This window comes from Lytechinus variegatus, chromosome 2 (assembly GCF_018143015.1).
Source record: "Lytechinus variegatus isolate NC3 chromosome 2, Lvar_3.0, whole genome shotgun sequence".
NCBI classification, from domain to species: domain Eukaryota; kingdom Metazoa; phylum Echinodermata; class Echinoidea; order Temnopleuroida; family Toxopneustidae; genus Lytechinus; species Lytechinus variegatus.
The window spans coordinates 30888458-30907812 of record NC_054741.1 but is presented as its reverse complement, the minus strand read 5'-3'; the positions used below and the strand labels follow the sequence as shown (position 1 = coordinate 30907812).

Genomic DNA, 19355 nt, shown 5'->3' with positions numbered 1-19355 from the left:
AAAGAAATGACAAAAATATTTCGAATGCACTCAGAATGCAGTCAGAATATTTAGAATGCGCCGAGAATGTCCAAGAATGTAGCACGAATTGTCAATCTGACTCCATTGCGGTTCATTTTGACTAGTGTATGATTTACCTGGTTAATTTACTGAATTTCAACTCCATTTGGTGAATAAATAAGTTCCTCTCAAAAATTTCTAGATTTTTTGAATTTTTGTTTCGTTCCAGCTTCTGCTTGATTCCTGCTGATTCCGAATAAGTGTGATGGGGGCTTTACATTTATCTACTTTGTATTATGGTACCTCGCAGGACAACAATAGCACCGATTTGGGAACCTTCAAATCTCTTTTGTTCACTGTCTTGAAAGGAGTGTCGTCTTGTGTTTTTAAAGAAATTCTAAACGGGTCTCATGCAACGGTATTGGTGATGTTTTATTTGTAAAAAAAAATAATGAATAAAGTTAATAAATACATAGATTAGAAGATAAATGTGAAATTTAAAAAGACCTCATTATTTCCGTTGTTGATATAGAAGTGAAATCTAGAAAGTAGATGAAACCAGTTGCGTTGCCATGCAGGGACACGTTTCAAGATATCGTCATCACTCCAGCTTGAGCTAGGCCATCTCTATGGAAAGCTGATTGGACAAAATACAGACGCGTGACAATCGCACTTGGAAAGCATATTCTGTTCTGGTGAGCGTTTCATCAACATTTTCGTCCGACAAGTTGTCAGGTCTGACAACTTTTCTTGATAATGATTGGGTGAGAAGGTGTGCACACTTTGGGTGAATATTGTGACAATAGGCCCTATTTTCAGAAAAAAATGTTGGTTTTCAATTTTTTTTTTTTTTGGGGGGGGAGAGGGAACATCGGATCGAATTCTTTTAAAGGTCAAGTCCATCCCAGGAAAAACTTGATTTGAAATAAATATAAAAAAGTCAAACTAGCATAACGCTGAAAATTTCATCAAAATCAGATATAAAATAAGAAAGTTAAACATTTAAAGGTCAATTCCACCCCAGAAAAATGTTGACTTGCATAAATAGAGAAAAATAAAACTAGCCAAACGCTTAAAATATTATTTATCAAAATCGGATGTAGAATAAGAAAGTTATGGCATTTTAAAGTTTCACTTATTTTTCACAAAACAGAGATATGCACAACTCAGTGACATGCAGATGAGAGAGTCGATGATGTCCTTCACTCACCATTTATTTTGTGTTTTATTGTTTGAATTATGTAATATTTCCTTTATTTTACAGAATTGAAAATAAGGGCCAACTTGAATGAACCGTGTAGTATTAAACAATGCTAATTCCACATGTTTAGGGAGGAAAATTAATCGTTGTTAGAGATGGACTTGTCCTTTAAAGTTTCGCTTATTTTTCACAAAAAAGTGATATGCACAACTCAGTGACATGCAAATGAGACAGTATATCCCTCACTCACTAGTTCTTTTGTTTTTTTATTGACTGAATTATACAAAATTTCATATTTTACAGATTTGACAATGGGCCAAATGCCCTACTTGACTGAACCATATAGTATCAAGCAATGCTAATTCCACATGTTCAGGGAGGAAATAATCGTTGTTTCACTTGACAATGTGGAGAAAATTAGAATATTTCATGTAATGAAATACACAAGAAAATAGTGGATGACATCATCAGTCTCCTCATTTGCATACCAACCAGGTTGTGCATAGAACTGTTTAGTGACATTAAGCGAAAGTTTAAAATGTCATAACTTTCTTATTTTACATGCGATTTTGAAAACATTTTCAGAGTTTTGCTTGTTTGATTTTTTTCTTTTTATTCAAATCAACATTTTGTTGGGATGGACTTGTCCTTTAAAAAATACACACGATTCTATGAAATTTGCTATAGGTCAACCCTAAATGTCATGATGCGACCTGTCAATCCTCCTAATGAATAGACCCCTCCTGCCTGTGCCCGCCCCCGCTCAACAATTTGTCACAATTACATTACCTGCACTCATGATATAGGCACTTGTCACCTTTGTTAGCTTGCATGGTATAATGCTGAGTCCGACAAAGTGAGTTAATAGTCATTGTAAAGAATCGGTGATTAGTCATGATTGACACATTATGTTACTGACAACACTCAAGTCCATGCACAAAATCATGTGTAAGTTAAGTCGATTCCGTAATGAGAAAACATATACATTGTCATCAATAATCTTGGTCTATGTTATAGTGGGTGTACAGTAATGTAAAAAAAATGATAAATAAATAACCTCGAAAGTGTATAAAGACGACGTGAATCTCGTGCACGGTTGACATAGAACTGTGACAACGGGGTGACGATAATCTAGATACGAATGGTCATTATTAAATTTCATCCTCCTTCAGAAAAAAACCTTAAAACAGGGATTGATCATGTCCGATCGTCACCCCGCCCCCCCCCCCCCCCCCCCCAAAAAAGTGGTAAAAATATTTGACAAAATCGTTAGCTGGATTTTGACCATTACTTTTGGTCGGACAAAATATAGAGGCCCTTTTATTTCAACCAATCAATATTGAGACTGCATCTTCAGTTGTCACCTTTTCATCCATAATCCGATATAGTATTCTTTATCGTTTCCTTTTACACCATATTGTGGACTTGTCCTTCTTTTTTGCAAAATGACAGAGGTAAGAAAGAATGTCAAATTTATTTAAGTTCGAAATATCGCATGGTGAACGATGCTTTATGCAACTCAGTGAGCCGTTGGTGTAGATTTAGAATAGATGATTAAAAAATAAACATACACAAAAAATACCGTCCATAAATTCCGATGATTTTAGGGTATAGGAATGGGAACATTTTATATTATACAGCACAAGTTGAACATTTTAAAGGGGGGGGGGGGTATCCAAGCCAGTGATGAGGAATTGGGGGCTTAATTGAGGCCGATCAATATAGGGCAGCTCGGTGGTCACTTGTGGTTGCTATCGTCTTTCGCGGTCTTGCTTTGCAGACAATTCAAAAACACTCTTGCGTAACACAACCTATTCACCTTTAATTGATCATCATGGACCATGAGAGCGCTCTGTTTATGCTCGTCTTCGTCTCCATGACAACAAAATCTTGCAGCACCCTTTTTCATTGAGGGAGGAGCTGGGGCCGGGCTGATTTGAATACCCCCCCCCCCCCCTTCTATCCAGTATGTGAGTCATTATGAAAAAAATGTATAATTTCAAGTTAACGGTTGAAACTTCGATCATAACAAACAAGCTGGAATAAACAGGAGAATTCTACATAATCACGAAATAATATTTTGCTAAACGATTTCATACTACACTTTTAAAAAATGATATTACAGGATTATAATGTATTTCAAATGTGAATGATTTTTCTTTTCTTTTGTTCATGTTGCAACAGTCAAAAACCCTATAAAGGTCTAAATTATATTTTTGAATTCCTTTTCATTTGCACCATAACAAGCTGCAACAACTGCAATTTCTCCTATACCATTAAAACAAATTGGCACTTTCACGTATAAACCTAATTCGTTTTGATAATCCCAAGTCCTATTACTTCTTTTTGAAGTGTGATTACATTTTTTTTATAGAAATTAGCACTACAATAATGCACATTCATATTTTGAAAGCAAGTTTTTAAAGGCCCACCCTCTAAGACTCGCTACAGCAATTATATTTAAAGAAAGATTTGGATAAAATTGCTCTATCGCTTCGCTGGTCATCAAACTCAACTGCTGGGCCACCTTCACCCCCCCCCCCCCCTTTCCCCTCCTCAGACCCGATTGACATCACACCCTCCCGGGTTTTCTTCAAATTTTCTTCCTTTTTGTCAACGTAAATTCAGTTTTACTTTATTTTCTTCATGGACTACATTCCGATGCATATGCCGATAATATGTTTTGGAAATTATCGTTATATTTGTATATTTGTCAATTTGTGTACGGATTAACTTTTTCAAATGATTCTGCGATCTATTTTCTATCTGTTGTATTCCGGTTTCTATTGGTTTCCAAAAAAATCCATCTCCTGCACTTTGCCTTGTGCATAACTTGTGTGCGGAGAGATGTAACTCTGCGAGTTGCTATAGGCGCGGTAAATCTTGACCAATTAGATCGCTTGAACGACATCTTGAAATATCACTCACGAATAAAGGCTTGTGATTGGTCATTGACTTGCATCTTCATCTAGGGATCGCCTCAAAAAAATGATATTCTGAATAATGGTTATATTTTTTCCATTTCCCGCAGTATTCATAAGATTAGTTGGTATGGATCAAGTAATGTTAATACGATATAGATATAATATATTCATCCAAAATTGTGAATTCCAAGAAAAAAATGCTGATACAATAATGTTTTGAAAGAACTAAAATATGGAGATACTGAGAGAAACCAATTCGATCCCTGAATATGTCGATGTTTATTCACGTTGCTATAGGCGAAGGGATCTTTGATGTTTCGCATAAATTCCAAGTAGTTCCGCAAATTCGGCAAACCACGGCTGAAGAAACTGGCAGCAAGACGTGTAACTTACATTCTTTAATTTTTTTGCAACTCTTTACTTTTTCCATTCAACATGCGTGAAATTGTCCACATCCAAGCCGGACAGTGCGGAAACCAGATTGGTGCCAAGGTGAATAACTTTTCTAAGCTTATTATACTGTCTGAATTATATTGTTGATGTGTGAAATTGAAACACGAACGGTGGTATCATAGAGCTATTCTCTGTTAGCTCCATGGTGGTATCGTCTATCGAGGGTGAGAGGGAGATGGAGTCAGCCAGGCATGCATCGTTTGAAATTTGTGCTGTGTGTGTGTGTGTGTGTGTGCGTGTAGGCCTACGTTACCGGTACCGCCGGTGCCGCGAGGCGGCATGGCGAGAAAGAAAGGCGCGAGGCAAGAAGAGATAGGGCCTAGTCTGACGAGACTTAAATCAAAAATTTGTTTTTATCCAACGTTGTTTTAGCCTACTCAATTCATTTAATTAACCATCGACATGGGATGGATTTAGATCTCTTAATCTATTTCTAGGCTCTAGTTTTTTAATTTTTGTTAATGTTGGAAGGGTTGTGCCAAGTTGAAAATCGATGAAATGAAACTGAAAGAATTAGAAAGCACAATTTTTTTGAATTTTTTTTTACTGAAGAATCTAGCAAATGATTGATCAAAGTGAGTGGGTCTTGTTTCTCCAACTTTAGACACACTCAAAGATTCATTTTGCATTCAACTCAATTTAGCCTGAGGCTGAAGAAGAGGCGAGAATTGGAAAGGCAAATGTAACAACTGGCAAATAGTGAAATAGCAAACTTTTCAGGTCAAGTGTGCCAATGCCTAAACTTAGAGTTAGATCCTCTTGAGAAAAATGATTAAAAAAAACAAAATCTGTCTATTCAATGAGGTACATGTACTGACCACTCATTCTATGAACAAGGTTCTGTTATGATTTAAGTTAACCTGTGTACTGACAGGCCCAGGAGGCTCCTAAAAGTCCGAGTCCTAGAGAGTAAAAATCATTTACTAACAATACCTTATATGCTTCCTCTCCACACAGAGCTAAGGCTAAGCATTCGTTAGTAAATGATTTTTACTCTAGTAGATCTAGGCCTACTAGTAGTAGGAGCCTCCAGGCTACTGACAGGTACACATCCTGTTCAGGAGAAAACCATGGTGCTGAAATGTCCCATTTCAATTTGTTGAAGGCCTAACTTTGTTTCACAACTTTCAGATCTCATTAAAAATATTTGCTTGTTCTTTCATTATTTTTTTCCTGGCACATTGCTTATAAAATATAATGATTGCTTTTTCTAAGAAAATAAAAGTTCATGAAATTTAGCTGGATTGAAATTAATGGTTGGTGAAGATATCAATTGGATCAAATGAAGATTCTTCCAGATCTAATTCAATGGTTTTTTCTTCCTTTATTAACAGTTCTGGGAAGTGATCTCAGATGAGCATGGCATCGACCCTACTGGTACCTACCATGGAGACTCTGATCTTCAGCTGGAGAGAATCAACGTCTACTACAATGAGGCTACGGGAGGCAAATATGTACCACGTGCCGTCCTCGTCGATCTGGAGCCAGGTACCATGGACTCCGTCCGCTCTGGACCTTTCGGACAGATCTTCAGACCAGACAACTTTGTCTTTGGACAGAGTGGTGCTGGAAACAACTGGGCCAAGGGACATTACACCGAAGGTGCTGAGCTTGTAGACTCTGTGCTTGATGTTGTTCGCAAGGAGGCTGAGAGCTGTGATTGTCTTCAGGTAAATACTTGAAATTCTTATAGTTATAAAGTTAAAGCTATCATTCCCAACGTAAATTTAATTGATTTCATGTATTCAAATTATGAGATATGAGGATGAAGGGGAGGGGGCTGAAGGGGAAAAAAAGATTTATTGATAATCCATTAACATAATCCATATTTAAAAGCATTTGATGGTTATTACATGTATGTCAACTAGACCTGTCAATGAGAACGATCAAACTAAGAAGGCTTTTTCTTTTTTCATTAACAGGGCTTCCAGCTTACTCACTCCCTTGGAGGTGGTACCGGCTCTGGAATGGGAACCCTCCTCATCAGCAAGATCCGTGAAGAGTACCCAGACCGCATCATGAACACATTCAGCGTTGTGCCATCACCCAAAGTATCAGACACTGTTGTTGAACCATACAACGCCACACTCTCAGTCCATCAGTTGGTTGAGAACACAGACGAGACCTATTGCATTGACAATGAAGCCCTCTACGATATCTGCTTCCGTACCCTCAAGCTGACCACACCCACTTACGGAGATCTGAACCATCTGGTCTCTGCCACCATGAGTGGTGTCACCACCTGCCTCCGATTCCCTGGCCAACTCAACGCTGATCTCCGCAAACTTGCTGTCAACATGGTTCCCTTCCCACGTCTTCACTTCTTCATGCCTGGCTTTGCTCCTCTCACTAGCCGTGGCAGCCAGCAATACCGTGCCTTGACCGTTCCAGAGCTCACCCAACATATGTTCGATGCCAAGAACATGATGGCTGCCTGTGATCCTCGTCATGGTCGTTACCTCACCGTTGCCGCCATCTTCCGTGGCCGTATGTCCATGAAGGAGGTCGATGAACAGATGCTCAACGTACAGAACAAGAACAGCAGCTACTTCGTTGAATGGATCCCCAACAACGTCAAGACCGCTGTCTGTGACATCCCACCACGTGGTCTGAAGATGTCTGCCACTTTCATTGGCAACAGCACTGCCATCCAGGAGCTCTTCAAGCGTATCTCTGAGCAGTTCACCGCTATGTTCAGGAGAAAGGCTTTCCTTCATTGGTACACTGGTGAGGGTATGGACGAGATGGAGTTCACTGAGGCTGAGAGCAACATGAATGACTTGGTTTCTGAGTACCAACAGTACCAGGATGCCACCGCTGAGGAGGAAGGAGAGTTTGACGAGGAAGAAGGTGAAGATGAGGAGGCTGCTTAAACATTGGACAATCAGAAATAGACAGATATAAATGCAATTTATTTGATCAGCATTTTGGTCTAACATCACCAAAGATTTGAAATCCTTTGGGGTGAGAAAGAAAAAACCCACCAAAAAGAAATTTATTTATTCCATTCCAGTTTTCAGAGAATACTCCAAATTGTTCGTAATGAACTTGATTTGAACTTCAAAAGTGTGCTCAGTCACACTGTCAAAGACAATCAAAAAATAAAAAAATTCCAGGACAAATTCTATTAAAAATATACCAAATTACAAGTTACAACAAAGTGTATGTGTTCTTGATTTTAAGGTATGATTGGTAAATTGTGAGAAGTGCATGTCCACGTCTATATGGTCAGTTTGATGCTTAATCTTACTGCTATATTCTAAGCATTCAGTTAAATCTAGGTTTAGATAGGCCACACTTTTATGGATTGACCAATTTCAAACTCATTTTCATATTGCGAAAATAGAAAAAAATAATTTTGCTATGAAATGAAGTGAAAAAAAATAAATTGTATACATGTAATTTAGTTCCCAAATATTAAGAGAGACGAAACCTGGCATTCCATTGAAGTGTGGACAGACATTCTAAGTCTAGAGGTAAGGCAGTGTTGATTATCGTAATTGTGTGGGTGTGTGTGATCTTAGTGTGGTATGCCTGTGTGAGAGTAAAGATTTGAGAACTTAAATATATTTTAAAAGGGGAGTTCACAACAAAATGATGATTTGAATGAGAAGAAAACTCGAGTATTATAGACTGTTAGGCTTGAAAAGTTCAATTGTTTTTCACACAAAATATATGCACAATTTGACAGTACAGTGATGCACAAATATAAAGAGAGTTGATGTCATTGTTGTGAGAGGATGACATCATTGGTTCCCTCATTTGCATACTGACCAGAATATACTTTGGTAATAACTCTCATCTTTGATATCAAATTTTAATGAAATTTTCAGCAATAAAGCAAAAGCTTGTTTGCTTTTGATTCGAATCAACCTGTTGAGGTGGACTTGCCCTTTTAAAGACTTATTAAAAAAAAGTTTATCCTAGGCTTGGAAAGAGTTGAGAGTGAGGCAGATGGGTAATTCAGGGTCCCATTTCATAAAAAAGTTACCTCTATAATAACTTTGCCCTTATGGAAACTACCACGGAAACGGGTCTCAGCAGCCAAATCATTGAAGGTTTCCATATTAGTTGCCATGATGGCAAAGTTCCTTGGCTGCATGATAGTGGGAATGGAAAGGGCCTGCCACCCTGACCCTGGGGGCCTCCACCCCCCCCCCCCGATCTCTGCCGTTTTCACGTTACAGATTTCATTATAAAAAATCAAGGGAGAGGCGTATGACGAATTTAACTTCAATTTTTCCACGTTTTCGCCCATCATTAATTGCTGATGAATGATATGTGGTGTACCAGCTCACTTTTCAAATTTACATCAGCACTCCCAGTAGAAAAAATCGTTCCAAGGGCCATGATGAAAGTTCCCTTTTTGTCGTTAATGCCTCCCTTTGTCTGCGTTTGTGGGTGTTAATTTTCTATTGATCATAAATTAAAAACAAAAAGTAAAATGCTATTTGAAAAAAAAATTGGACTACCGCCCCCCCCCCCCCAAATGAAAAAAAAATAAAATAAAAATAATAAGAAAATCAATACTTTATAAAGCATTTGAAAAAAAAATGTATTCAAAAAAATCATATACTGATATGTACAAAAAAACAAAAACTGATTTTAAAGAGGGAAGATCAAAAGGAAATAAATAATCCGAGTGTTTTGCAGCCCCTATTAAAATAGTTTTGAAAAATTCAAATGATTGGTCCCTCATTTGTATTTTCATTACAAAGGGAAATGTAATTGTAAAAAAATTAGTCAGGTTGTGGCCATGAATCGATTTTATTAAGTAAGTCTTTTTTTCCTTCATGAATTGGTTGATCAGCTAAGATACTGAAAGAATGCCTGCTTCCAGTTAAATAAAAATACTTTAAAAAGTTCTTCCCCATTCTCTGAGACATTTAGACCTTGAAAAAAAAAAATCATTAGATTATTGGTTTGGTGGCTTGGGTCCGGAGGGGGGGGGGGGGTGAGGGATGTATATATATACCTCACACACACATATACCCTCACACCAGTGTCCATCCCGGAGGGTGGGGGATACCCCCCCCCCCAATATTTCAGGTGGGGTTGGTATCATTCCCCAATGATGAACCATCTGACAAGTATGATCATGATGATAACAGGATAAAAAAAATAACATGTTCGTGTTTACGTCTATTTTTTTTTTAATTTTACCCCTCGCAACCAAGCGCATGGGTTTGCCCCATATAGTTTCCATTCTTTAAAATTTTGAATGTCACTAATTTGTATCAGATGTAAAATGAGGAGCACAGGGTGTGGAAAAGGGTATTAATACTATTAACCATGAAAACCAACTAGAATCCTTGAAATTGCACATTTTTTTTTTCTCAAAATTTCCGCTCGCGCTTCGCACTCACATTATTGATCCAATTCTTACATGCACATATACCTGGCCTGGTAAGAATATAGCTAACATAATATAAACTTAAAATTTCAGTCTTAAGGACTACACCCTCCCCCCCCCCCGCTGACGTATAGACGTGGGTCTTTGGGGCCACATGGACCCCCCCAAAAAAATAATAATAATGATAATAACAATAATAAAAGAGAAACAAATAAATAGATTAATAAATGAATGAATATCTAAACAAACAAACAAATATATAAATAAATAAATAAATGAATAAATAAATAAATACATGCATAAATAAATAAATAAAATGAAATTAATCAAAAGAAAGAAAACATAAAGGAAAGAAAAAAAGGAAAAATAATAGATTTGTGTATTTCAGAAGGTCAAGCTTTTTATTGCTGGCTTCATTCGCTCGCAGCTTTTTTTTTAATGTAAATTTTATGAGAGCATGTCTAGTCCATTAAAAATTTTAGACTCGTTAAGTCACTGACCTCAAAGTGAAAAAATCTCTCACAGAGAAGAAACTTTGTGTCAGTCATCTCCCCCCACACCCTTTCTCTGACTTCAGAGAGGGGGACATGGTCTGTACACCTCGGGTCTGTACAATAATCATTCCCCAAAAGTGCTAGGAACTTCCTAGCTTATTTAGGGGATGATTATTATGGGGGCACCATATGGCGGCCTATCTGTTTTGAGATTTGTAAGGATGATCATTGAGATTTGTAAGGATGATCATTGTTAGGCTAGGTGAGCGAGCGAGCAAAAAAAAGGATTTAAAATTACGATCTTACCATCGAAACAGATGAACACATGAATACGTTATACTAGACTTGAAATAACATTGGCACTCCGAGCTGGAAAATAATTGTATCTGAATAAAATCATGGCAAATTTCATCAAAATTTGATAATAAATAACGAATTCATTGCCCCTGAATTGTGATGTAAATTTTCTTTGTATTTTTCTCTTTTGGTTTTTTTTTGTAAATAAAAATTGGAAAATTGCCCTGTCCAACATTGTTCAAAATATACCTTGGGTAACTAATGTACCGGGGGGCAGAGTCCCCCGTGCACAATTAAAAAAAATACTTACTTCTTTTTCTTTCTTTCTTTTTGTTTTGGTTTTCCAAAAATTGTTGATGGTTGATTTCTATAATAGCGGTGACGTTTTACCCCCTTAAGTTGCCAGATATTTTTCCCCCATAAATATCGACGACGTTTTCCATGACTGCACTCGGTGGCTAAACGTTCCCTCGCAAAATGTCATCTAAATGCAAAATACATTAATGCTCTCTTAAAGTTTTAGTATAGGAAATCATAATCTCCTGCAATATGCTATATGGTAGACTTCCTTGCCACTGTTTTTTCCCCAATTTAACCTTCTTATGTATACTTCCCCCACCACGAAATGCTATTAAATTGAAGTTTAAACTAAAAACACCTATTGTGTTTTGTCAAAAGCGCTCCGAATTTTTGTCACTATTTAGGATATTGTCCCCTAGAAGTTGTCTCTGTCGCTATATACTCCCTAATAGAGGCTAAACTTACTGAAAACATATAGTTTAGAGTCAGTATAGTGCTGATCCGTGTTTTGGATGGCGAGAAGGGGTAAAAACAATGTCCAAAATTGCGCCAAATTATAATGTAGAATTTTGCGTGTGAACATGATGAAGCTCACCGAAAATTTTACAGTTTTAATATGTAGTGTTTTCATGTCAAGTCTGATGGTTTTATAGCGGTTTCAGATATATTTGTCGAACACATTTTTTCAATGGATTCTTAATTTTTTCAATCTATCAAAATTATTGGGCAGGGCAAATCAATATGTTTGCCGCATCCCCAATATTTTCATGGCGATCGCCCCCGGGGATCGCCCCATACACCATGATAGAAGCAAGATGTAAAATGATTTGACTCTACTCTATTGTATATAATACTCAATATGTCTATACTTTTGTGTTATACAGGGCAGTGATTACAGCCTCTATGAATGTTGAATGAGCTAGTATCCCATTCAGTAACTTCACGATGTTACAGGTGTAGGCCCAGTGGCGGACCGTAGGTCACGGCATGGGGGGGGGGGGGCTTCAGAATTTTTTTAGTGAACGCGCGAAGCGCGCTCAGTTGCCAGGTATACTGACCTAATAGAGACATTTTAAGGACAGTGCCATTATACGAATATGTATCTCACAAATTAAATAATGCGAGCGCGAAGCGCGAGCTGAAAATCTTTAATATTCAGACCTAAAAAGGGACATTATAAGCAAACTTTTTTTAATCATGATACGTAGTCTCGCTAAACAAACAATGCGAGCGCGAAGCACAAGCTGAAATATTTGCATATTATTGACCCCAATTCTGACATTTTAAGGACTATAATATGATAGGAATCCATTAAGAGTTACATATCTCACCAATGCCAGTGCCAAGCGCTTGCTGATTTTGTTAGAATTACACCTAAACACAATGAAGCACTTGCTGTCATTGTAATTATGACTAACGTACGCATCCCACTTAGCAAATATTGCGAGCACGAAGCGCGAGATGAAAATTTAGGAAATTCGGGCCTGAAGAGAGGCATTTTAAGCTTGTTTATAGGAATTCACGAAGACCATGAGTATTTCACTAGCCGAATGATGCGAGCGTGAAGCACAAGCTGAAATTTTTGTATATATTGACCCCAAACAGGATATTTTAAGGACTAATTTTTTAAGGAATCCATTAAAAGTATACACATCTCAACATAGTCATCTAATGCCAGTGCCAAGCGCTTGCTGATTATGTTAGAATTATATCTAAACACATAAAGTACTTGTAGTCATTGTAATTATGATTATCATACACATCTTACTAATCAAATATTGCTAGCGCGAAGCGCGAGCTGAAAATTTAGGGAATTTAGACCTGAAGAGGGGCATATCGAGGCTTGTTTGTAGGAATTCACTAAGATAATACGAATGTATTTTACTAACGAAATCATGCGAGCGCGTAGCGCGAGCTGATAATTTTTGATATTCAGATCAGAAAAAGTGACATTTTAAGGACTGATTTTGGATTCATGAAGAGCAGACACATTTCACTAATCCACTAATGCGATCCACTAAGCACGGATAGGAAATTTTTTATATTAAGACCGTAGAATGGGACAATCACTTTAAAGAAGTCGTGAAAAAGAAGCATATGTCACTACATAAAACAATAATAACTCGAAGTGCGAGGAAATATATTTGGTTTATATTGACTCGAAAACGGGAGATTTTAGTACAACAGGATTATCTTGTTAAACAGATAATACGAGCACCAGGGACAAAGAAGACATAGGCCCTGAGCAAATTATGTTTCATAAAGTTCATACATGGTTCATACATATTTCTTATGTAATATAACATAACATAATTATGATATAACATTATATTGAACAATAATTTCTTCTTTCCCACTACGTTTCTCTTCCTTTCTCCCTCTTTTTCTCCTTTTACTGTTTTTTTTTGCCAGCCGACTAGGGGGGGGGTGGGGGCACGTGCCCCCATGCCCCCCGTAGTTACGCCACTATGTAGGCCTCCATATATTTTTATAGATCATAAAGTGAAAAAAATGCTAGGTTTCACTTCAAGCATTTTCTCCCTGGTCACACATTCCTCCGTAATATTTTTAGGGGTGTCATTGATATTAAAACCCCCTCTCCAGTCATGTTCTATTATACCCTTTACGTTTAAAGTCTTAAAAAACACCTAAGGAGAGAGTAACGATTAACACAAACCCATTTCCTGATAACCAGTCCTACCCCCCCCCCCCCTTTATCGTTAAATGTCCCCATCTACATATGTAACACCAATCAGGCCCTGATGCATGATGTATAGATGAAGAAATTCTCAAGCATTTTGAAAATGTGATTTTTTCGCTTGATTGCTACGCTCCCTCGCGTGATATATATATTTTTTTTATATAGGAGGAGGGGCTAGATGTTTGGTGTTTAAGGCTATCCCACAATAGGACATTCTTATTGTATTGAATACGATGAAATTTTTTCTAGCCCCTAGAAGCCCCCCCCCCCCCCAAAAAATAAGTCTACAACCGTGCCTGATTGTTGAATAAATCCCAGAAAAGACGGTTATTCCTGTTTAGCAAAGAATTGTACAATTTGGCCCGAGAAACACTGCTGTTATTTGCAATTTAAAAATTGAAAATAACAGCAGTGATTCTCGGGCCAATTTATGTTCCGGTGTTGACTGAAGTCCATCCAAACAAAAAGTTGATTTGAATAAAAAGAGAAAAATCCAACAAACATAACAATGAAAATTTTATCAAATTCGGATGTAAAATAAGAAAGTTATGACATTTTAAATTTTCGCTTAATTTCACAAAACAGTTATATGCACATCCTGGTCGGTATGCAAATGAGGATATCACTCATCATTTCTTTTTTTATTTCATTACATGAAATATTTGAATTTTCTCCTCATTGTCAAGTGAAACAACGATTAATTCCTCCCTGAACATGTGGAATTAGCATTATTTAATACTGGATGATTTAGTCAACTTGGTCCTTGTTGTCAAATCTGTAAAAAATGAAATATTGTAGAATTCAAACAATAAAAAACAAAAGAAATAGTGAGTGATGGACATCATCGACTGACGCATTTGCATGACACTGAGTTGTGCATGTCACTGTCTAGTGAAAAATAAGCGAAACTTTAAAATGACATAACTTTCTTATTTTACATCCGATTTTGATGAAATTTTCAACATTATGCTAGTTTGATTTTTCTCTATTTATTCAAATCAACATTTTCTGGTGGACTTGACCTTTAAATTCTAGATTTAGATTTAGATTTATTCATTAGATTTATTCTATGTTCCACCATGGATTTATTAGCACCATGGTTCCACTTTAGTGTTTTGTTTATTGCATAACTAAATTTCTTTCAAACTCTCCACGTTGCATTATTCTACCAATGAATTGTTACATTCTATTGTATCTCTTTTTTATTTTGAAAACAAAACTAAACTAAAACTCTATGCGAATAGGCGACAAATCTAAGTAGGATTCAATATGCCAGGCTGCGGAGCGGTCGGGGGTTCCCCATTGGTATGCAAATTAGGTGGCTGGATGTACGCGCGTGACGTACGTAGCAACGCTGAAAGCGTTCAGTAACTAAGCACCTACCGGCGGTCGGATCAATATCATACTCACGTACATGTACACAAGGGATCCCAAACCTTTATTCTAGAATTACAATTATAGTTGCAGTGGATTATTCAATATTCCTTTTCAAGTTTAACGATTAATCCTTTACTGAAATAATAATGAAAGAACAAATTAAAACTGACTAAAAAAACGAAAAAAGAAAGAAAGAGAGGGACTCGATTAGTCCCAAGCTCAAAGTTCCTTTTCTTGCTTGACAACCGAGTGAGTGATCCGTCGTAAGCTGGATGCCGCTTGTTACTATGGTGCCAAAATACAACCTGCGTATAAATGCACCTGTTGCACTGTTTGCAACAACATTACTTTCTCACACCGGCAGGCCAGGGAGACTCTGTGCAGATAAACTTCTCTTAATTTTTCGTTACTCAGAAACAAACTAATCAAATATGCGTGAAATTGTTCATATTCAGGCTGGTCAGTGCGGTAACCAGATCGGTGCCAAGGTAATTATTCTGTTCTTTTTTTAAGTGAATACTAAGTTAGTTTCAAGGGTCGGTTCAAGGGAAGGGAAAAAAAAGAGAATGCGTGAGACTCATGCTTAACCTTTAGTTTCAGTTTAGTCAGTTTAACTATAGGCATGAGAAAAAAAAATGTTTTTGCAATTATCAATGAAGTTAGATTCCGGTGGCTAATTATGCCTTTTTGTTTTACTTCCCATTTTCCTTCAACTTCATTTTTTGTTTTTAAAAAATATTTAGACTTTTTTATTTTTGTTCCATTTTTTTTTGGGGGGGGGGGTTGTCAACTCATATACTTAAATTCTGGAGTTGCTGTCTATAGCAAGGTAGATGAATGATGTAGATTAAATAAAGATCTAAAAAGTGGATCCCTCCCCCCAATCTATATAACTTTACCATTAGAACTAAACAAATTTGGTGCGAGTGTAGAGGGTCTACTCTGAGTATGACTTCACGTAGATCTACCTCTAACAAATCATTAATCTTGATTTTACAGTTCTGGGAAGTGATCTCAGATGAGCATGGCATCGACCCTACTGGTACCTACCATGGAGACTCTGATCTTCAGCTGGAGAGAATCAACGTCTACTACAATGAGGCTACGGGAGGCAAATATGTACCACGTGCCGTCCTCGTCGATCTGGAGCCAGGTACCATGGACTCCGTCCGCTCTGGACCTTTCGGACAGATCTTCAGACCAGACAACTTTGTCTTTGGACAGAGTGGTGCTGGAAACAACTGGGCCAAGGGACATTACACCGAAGGTGCTGAGCTTGTAGACTCTGTGCTTGATGTTGTTCGCAAGGAGGCTGAGAGCTGTGATTGTCTTCAGGTAAATACTTGAAATTCTTATAGTTATAAAGTTAAAGCTATCATTCCCAACGTAAATTTAATTGATTTCATGTATTCAAATTATGAGATATGAGGATGAAGGGGAGGGGGCTGAAGGGGAAAAAAAGATTTATTGATAATCCATTAACATCATCCATATTTAAAAGCATTTGATGGTTATTACATGTATGTCAACTAGACCTGTCAATGAGAACGATCAAACTAAGTAGGCTTTTTCTTTTTTTTTTCATTAACAGGGCTTCCAGCTTACACACTCCCTTGGAGGTGGTACCGGCTCTGGAATGGGAACCCTCCTCATCAGCAAGATCCGTGAAGAGTACCCAGACCGCATCATGAACACATTCAGCGTTGTGCCATCACCCAAAGTATCAGACACTGTTGTTGAACCATACAACGCCACACTCTCAGTCCATCAGTTGGTTGAGAACACAGACGAGACCTATTGCATTGACAATGAAGCCCTCTACGATATCTGCTTCCGTACCCTCAAGCTGACCACACCCACTTACGGAGATCTGAACCATCTGGTCTCTGCCACCATGAGTGGTGTCACCACCTGCCTCCGATTCCCTGGCCAACTCAACGCTGATCTCCGCAAACTTGCTGTCAACATGGTTCCCTTCCCACGTCTTCACTTCTTCATGCCTGGCTTTGCTCCTCTCACTAGCCGTGGCAGCCAGCAATACCGTGCCTTGACCGTTCCAGAGCTCACCCAACAGATGTTCGATGCCAAGAACATGATGGCTGCCTGTGATCCCCGTCATGGACGTTACCTCACCGTTGCCGCCATCTTCCGTGGCCGTATGTCCATGAAGGAGGTTGATGAACAGATGCTCAACGTACAGAACAAGAACAGCAGCTACTTCGTTGAATGGATCCCCAACAACGTCAAGACCGCTGTCTGTGACATCCCACCACGTGGTCTGAAGATGTCTGCCACTTTCATCGGCAACAGCACTGCCATCCAGGAGCTCTTCAAGCGTATCTCTGAGCAGTTCACCGCTATGTTCAGGAGAAAGGCTTTCCTTCATTGGTACACTGGTGAGGGTATGGACGAGATGGAGTTCACTGAGGCTGAGAGCAACATGAATGACTTGGTTTCTGAGTACCAACAGTACCAGGATGCCACCGCTGAGGAGGAGGGAGAGTTTGACGAGGAGGAAGGCGATGAGGAGGCTGCTTAAATCTGAAATAAGCCAAATCTGACCAAAGACTTTATATAGTCAATCATTTCTACATTCCATTTTTCTAATCCTTTCATTGTCCATTTTGTAAGATGTTTCGGAAAGTGAATCTGCAGCTGCATTTCAGTCAGACTTCCATTACTTTACATGTGACTTTCTAAACTCAAATTCAACTCGATCATGGGTATTCAAGAATTAATCTACAATCACATTTTTTGGTAATGTTATGTCTTATGACTCTCATGTGGAAGAAAGATGGAAAAGTCCTTGAAATATTATGATGAAAATATTAAATAAATGTGCATATATTATTTATATCATGATTGTACAGGTAGTGTTTGTACTCGTCAGAGATGTTGATGATTGACCTGAAGGAACTGCTCCAATTTGAAGGTACCATTTGTTATGAATGTATTTGGGTTATGTATTGAATTGGTCTTTGTGAGAGTGTGGGTACAAAAGTTGTCTCAAAGCCATGAATGTCAGTTAATTTCAATTCGTCAGAAATTAAACATTGATGCAATAGAGAGGCTTCAGATTTTATCGTGAAAAATAAGACTGACATTAATGGCTTGAGATCAAATTTGTCTGGTGATCAATTGCCTTCTCCACTTGCATTATGCCCTTTTATTAAAGATTCCTTTTCCTTAGACAAAAAAAAACAGTAATTGGGAAGGAGGTATATAGATTCAGAGGAGAGAGATGGAAAAAGAAAGAGATGAAGAGTGAGAGGAGAGATTGAAAAAAAAATAAGGACAGGTGGAGAAAGAGATGAGGGGGGGGGGGGGGCGTTGATGAAGAGAAGAGGCAAAAGAAAGAGGATAGAGATGGGGAAACAAGAGAGAGGAAAAAGGAGAGGGGGAGAAAGTGTATGAGGGGGAATATAGATGGAGAGAGTCTCAGAGAGATCAATGTAGAAAGAGATGGAACAAGAGAGTAGAAAGATGGAGTAAAAGAAAGAGATGGAGATAGAAATAGAAAGATAGTGAGCCTTGTAAAGAGACTGAGTAAGAGTGAAATAGACAAAATTCAATCTCAAAGGCAAGGGTTTGATTATCCTCCCTCTCTCCCCCTCTGTTTGATATTCTCTTCTCTCTCACATACACAAACACTATTCTATTCCACTTTTACATGCCCTCTTCTCTATCCCTCTCCCAATTCAATGTCCAAATCAACACAGTGATCTAATGGATGCTGCACAAAGAGGGCGCTATAACAATTTGCTGGTATTAAAGGGGAAGTTCACCCTGACAAAAAGTTTATTGTAAAAGTAGCAGAAAAACTAATAAAAAATATTGCCAAAGGTTTGAGAAAAATTCATCAAATAATTAAAAAGTTATTAGAATTTCAATTATTTGATTTGTGACGTCATATGCGAGCAGCATTCATACATAGCGAATGGTAAAAAATCAAAGAAATTTCATTTTCTCAGAAAATTAAAAATGGTTTTCATTGTACCTTTTATATATCAATAGACAAATCATTTCACACCCGATCATGAATAGAAAACAAAATTAAGTCATCAGGAACCATACAAAATTTGAAATTCATGCATTTTATATTACATAACACATGGGGCAGCTGCTCGTTTATGACGTCACAAATCCAAAACTTTGAACTCTAATAACTTTCTTACTTTTTAACGGATTTTCCTCAAACCTTCACCAATATTTTTACTAATTTTTCTGCTATTTTTACAACAAAGTTTTTTTCAGG

General features: G+C 37.7%; 2 protein-coding genes across 2 annotated transcripts; both read left to right on the top strand.

Annotated features, from left to right (window-relative positions):
- Positions 1–4459: 4459 nt before the first annotated feature.
- On the top strand, positions 4460–7728 carry LOC121407826 (tubulin beta chain-like). The gene is made up of 3 exons (XM_041599057.1): positions 4460–4617; positions 5913–6248; positions 6501–7728. Exons 1-3 carry the CDS (start codon positions 4561–4563, stop codon positions 7449–7451), a joined length of 1344 nt encoding a protein of 447 aa, XP_041454991.1. The 5' UTR covers positions 4460–4560; the 3' UTR covers positions 7452–7728.
- Positions 7729–15418: 7690 nt separating this feature from the next.
- LOC121407827 (tubulin beta chain) lies at positions 15419–17954 on the top strand. Its single transcript, XM_041599058.1, has 3 exons — positions 15419–15588; positions 16100–16435; positions 16692–17954. The coding sequence occupies exons 1-3, from the start codon at positions 15532–15534 to the stop codon at positions 17637–17639; spliced, it is 1341 nt and encodes a 446-aa protein (XP_041454992.1). The 5' UTR covers positions 15419–15531; the 3' UTR covers positions 17640–17954.
- Positions 17955–19355: the final 1401 nt, after the last annotated feature.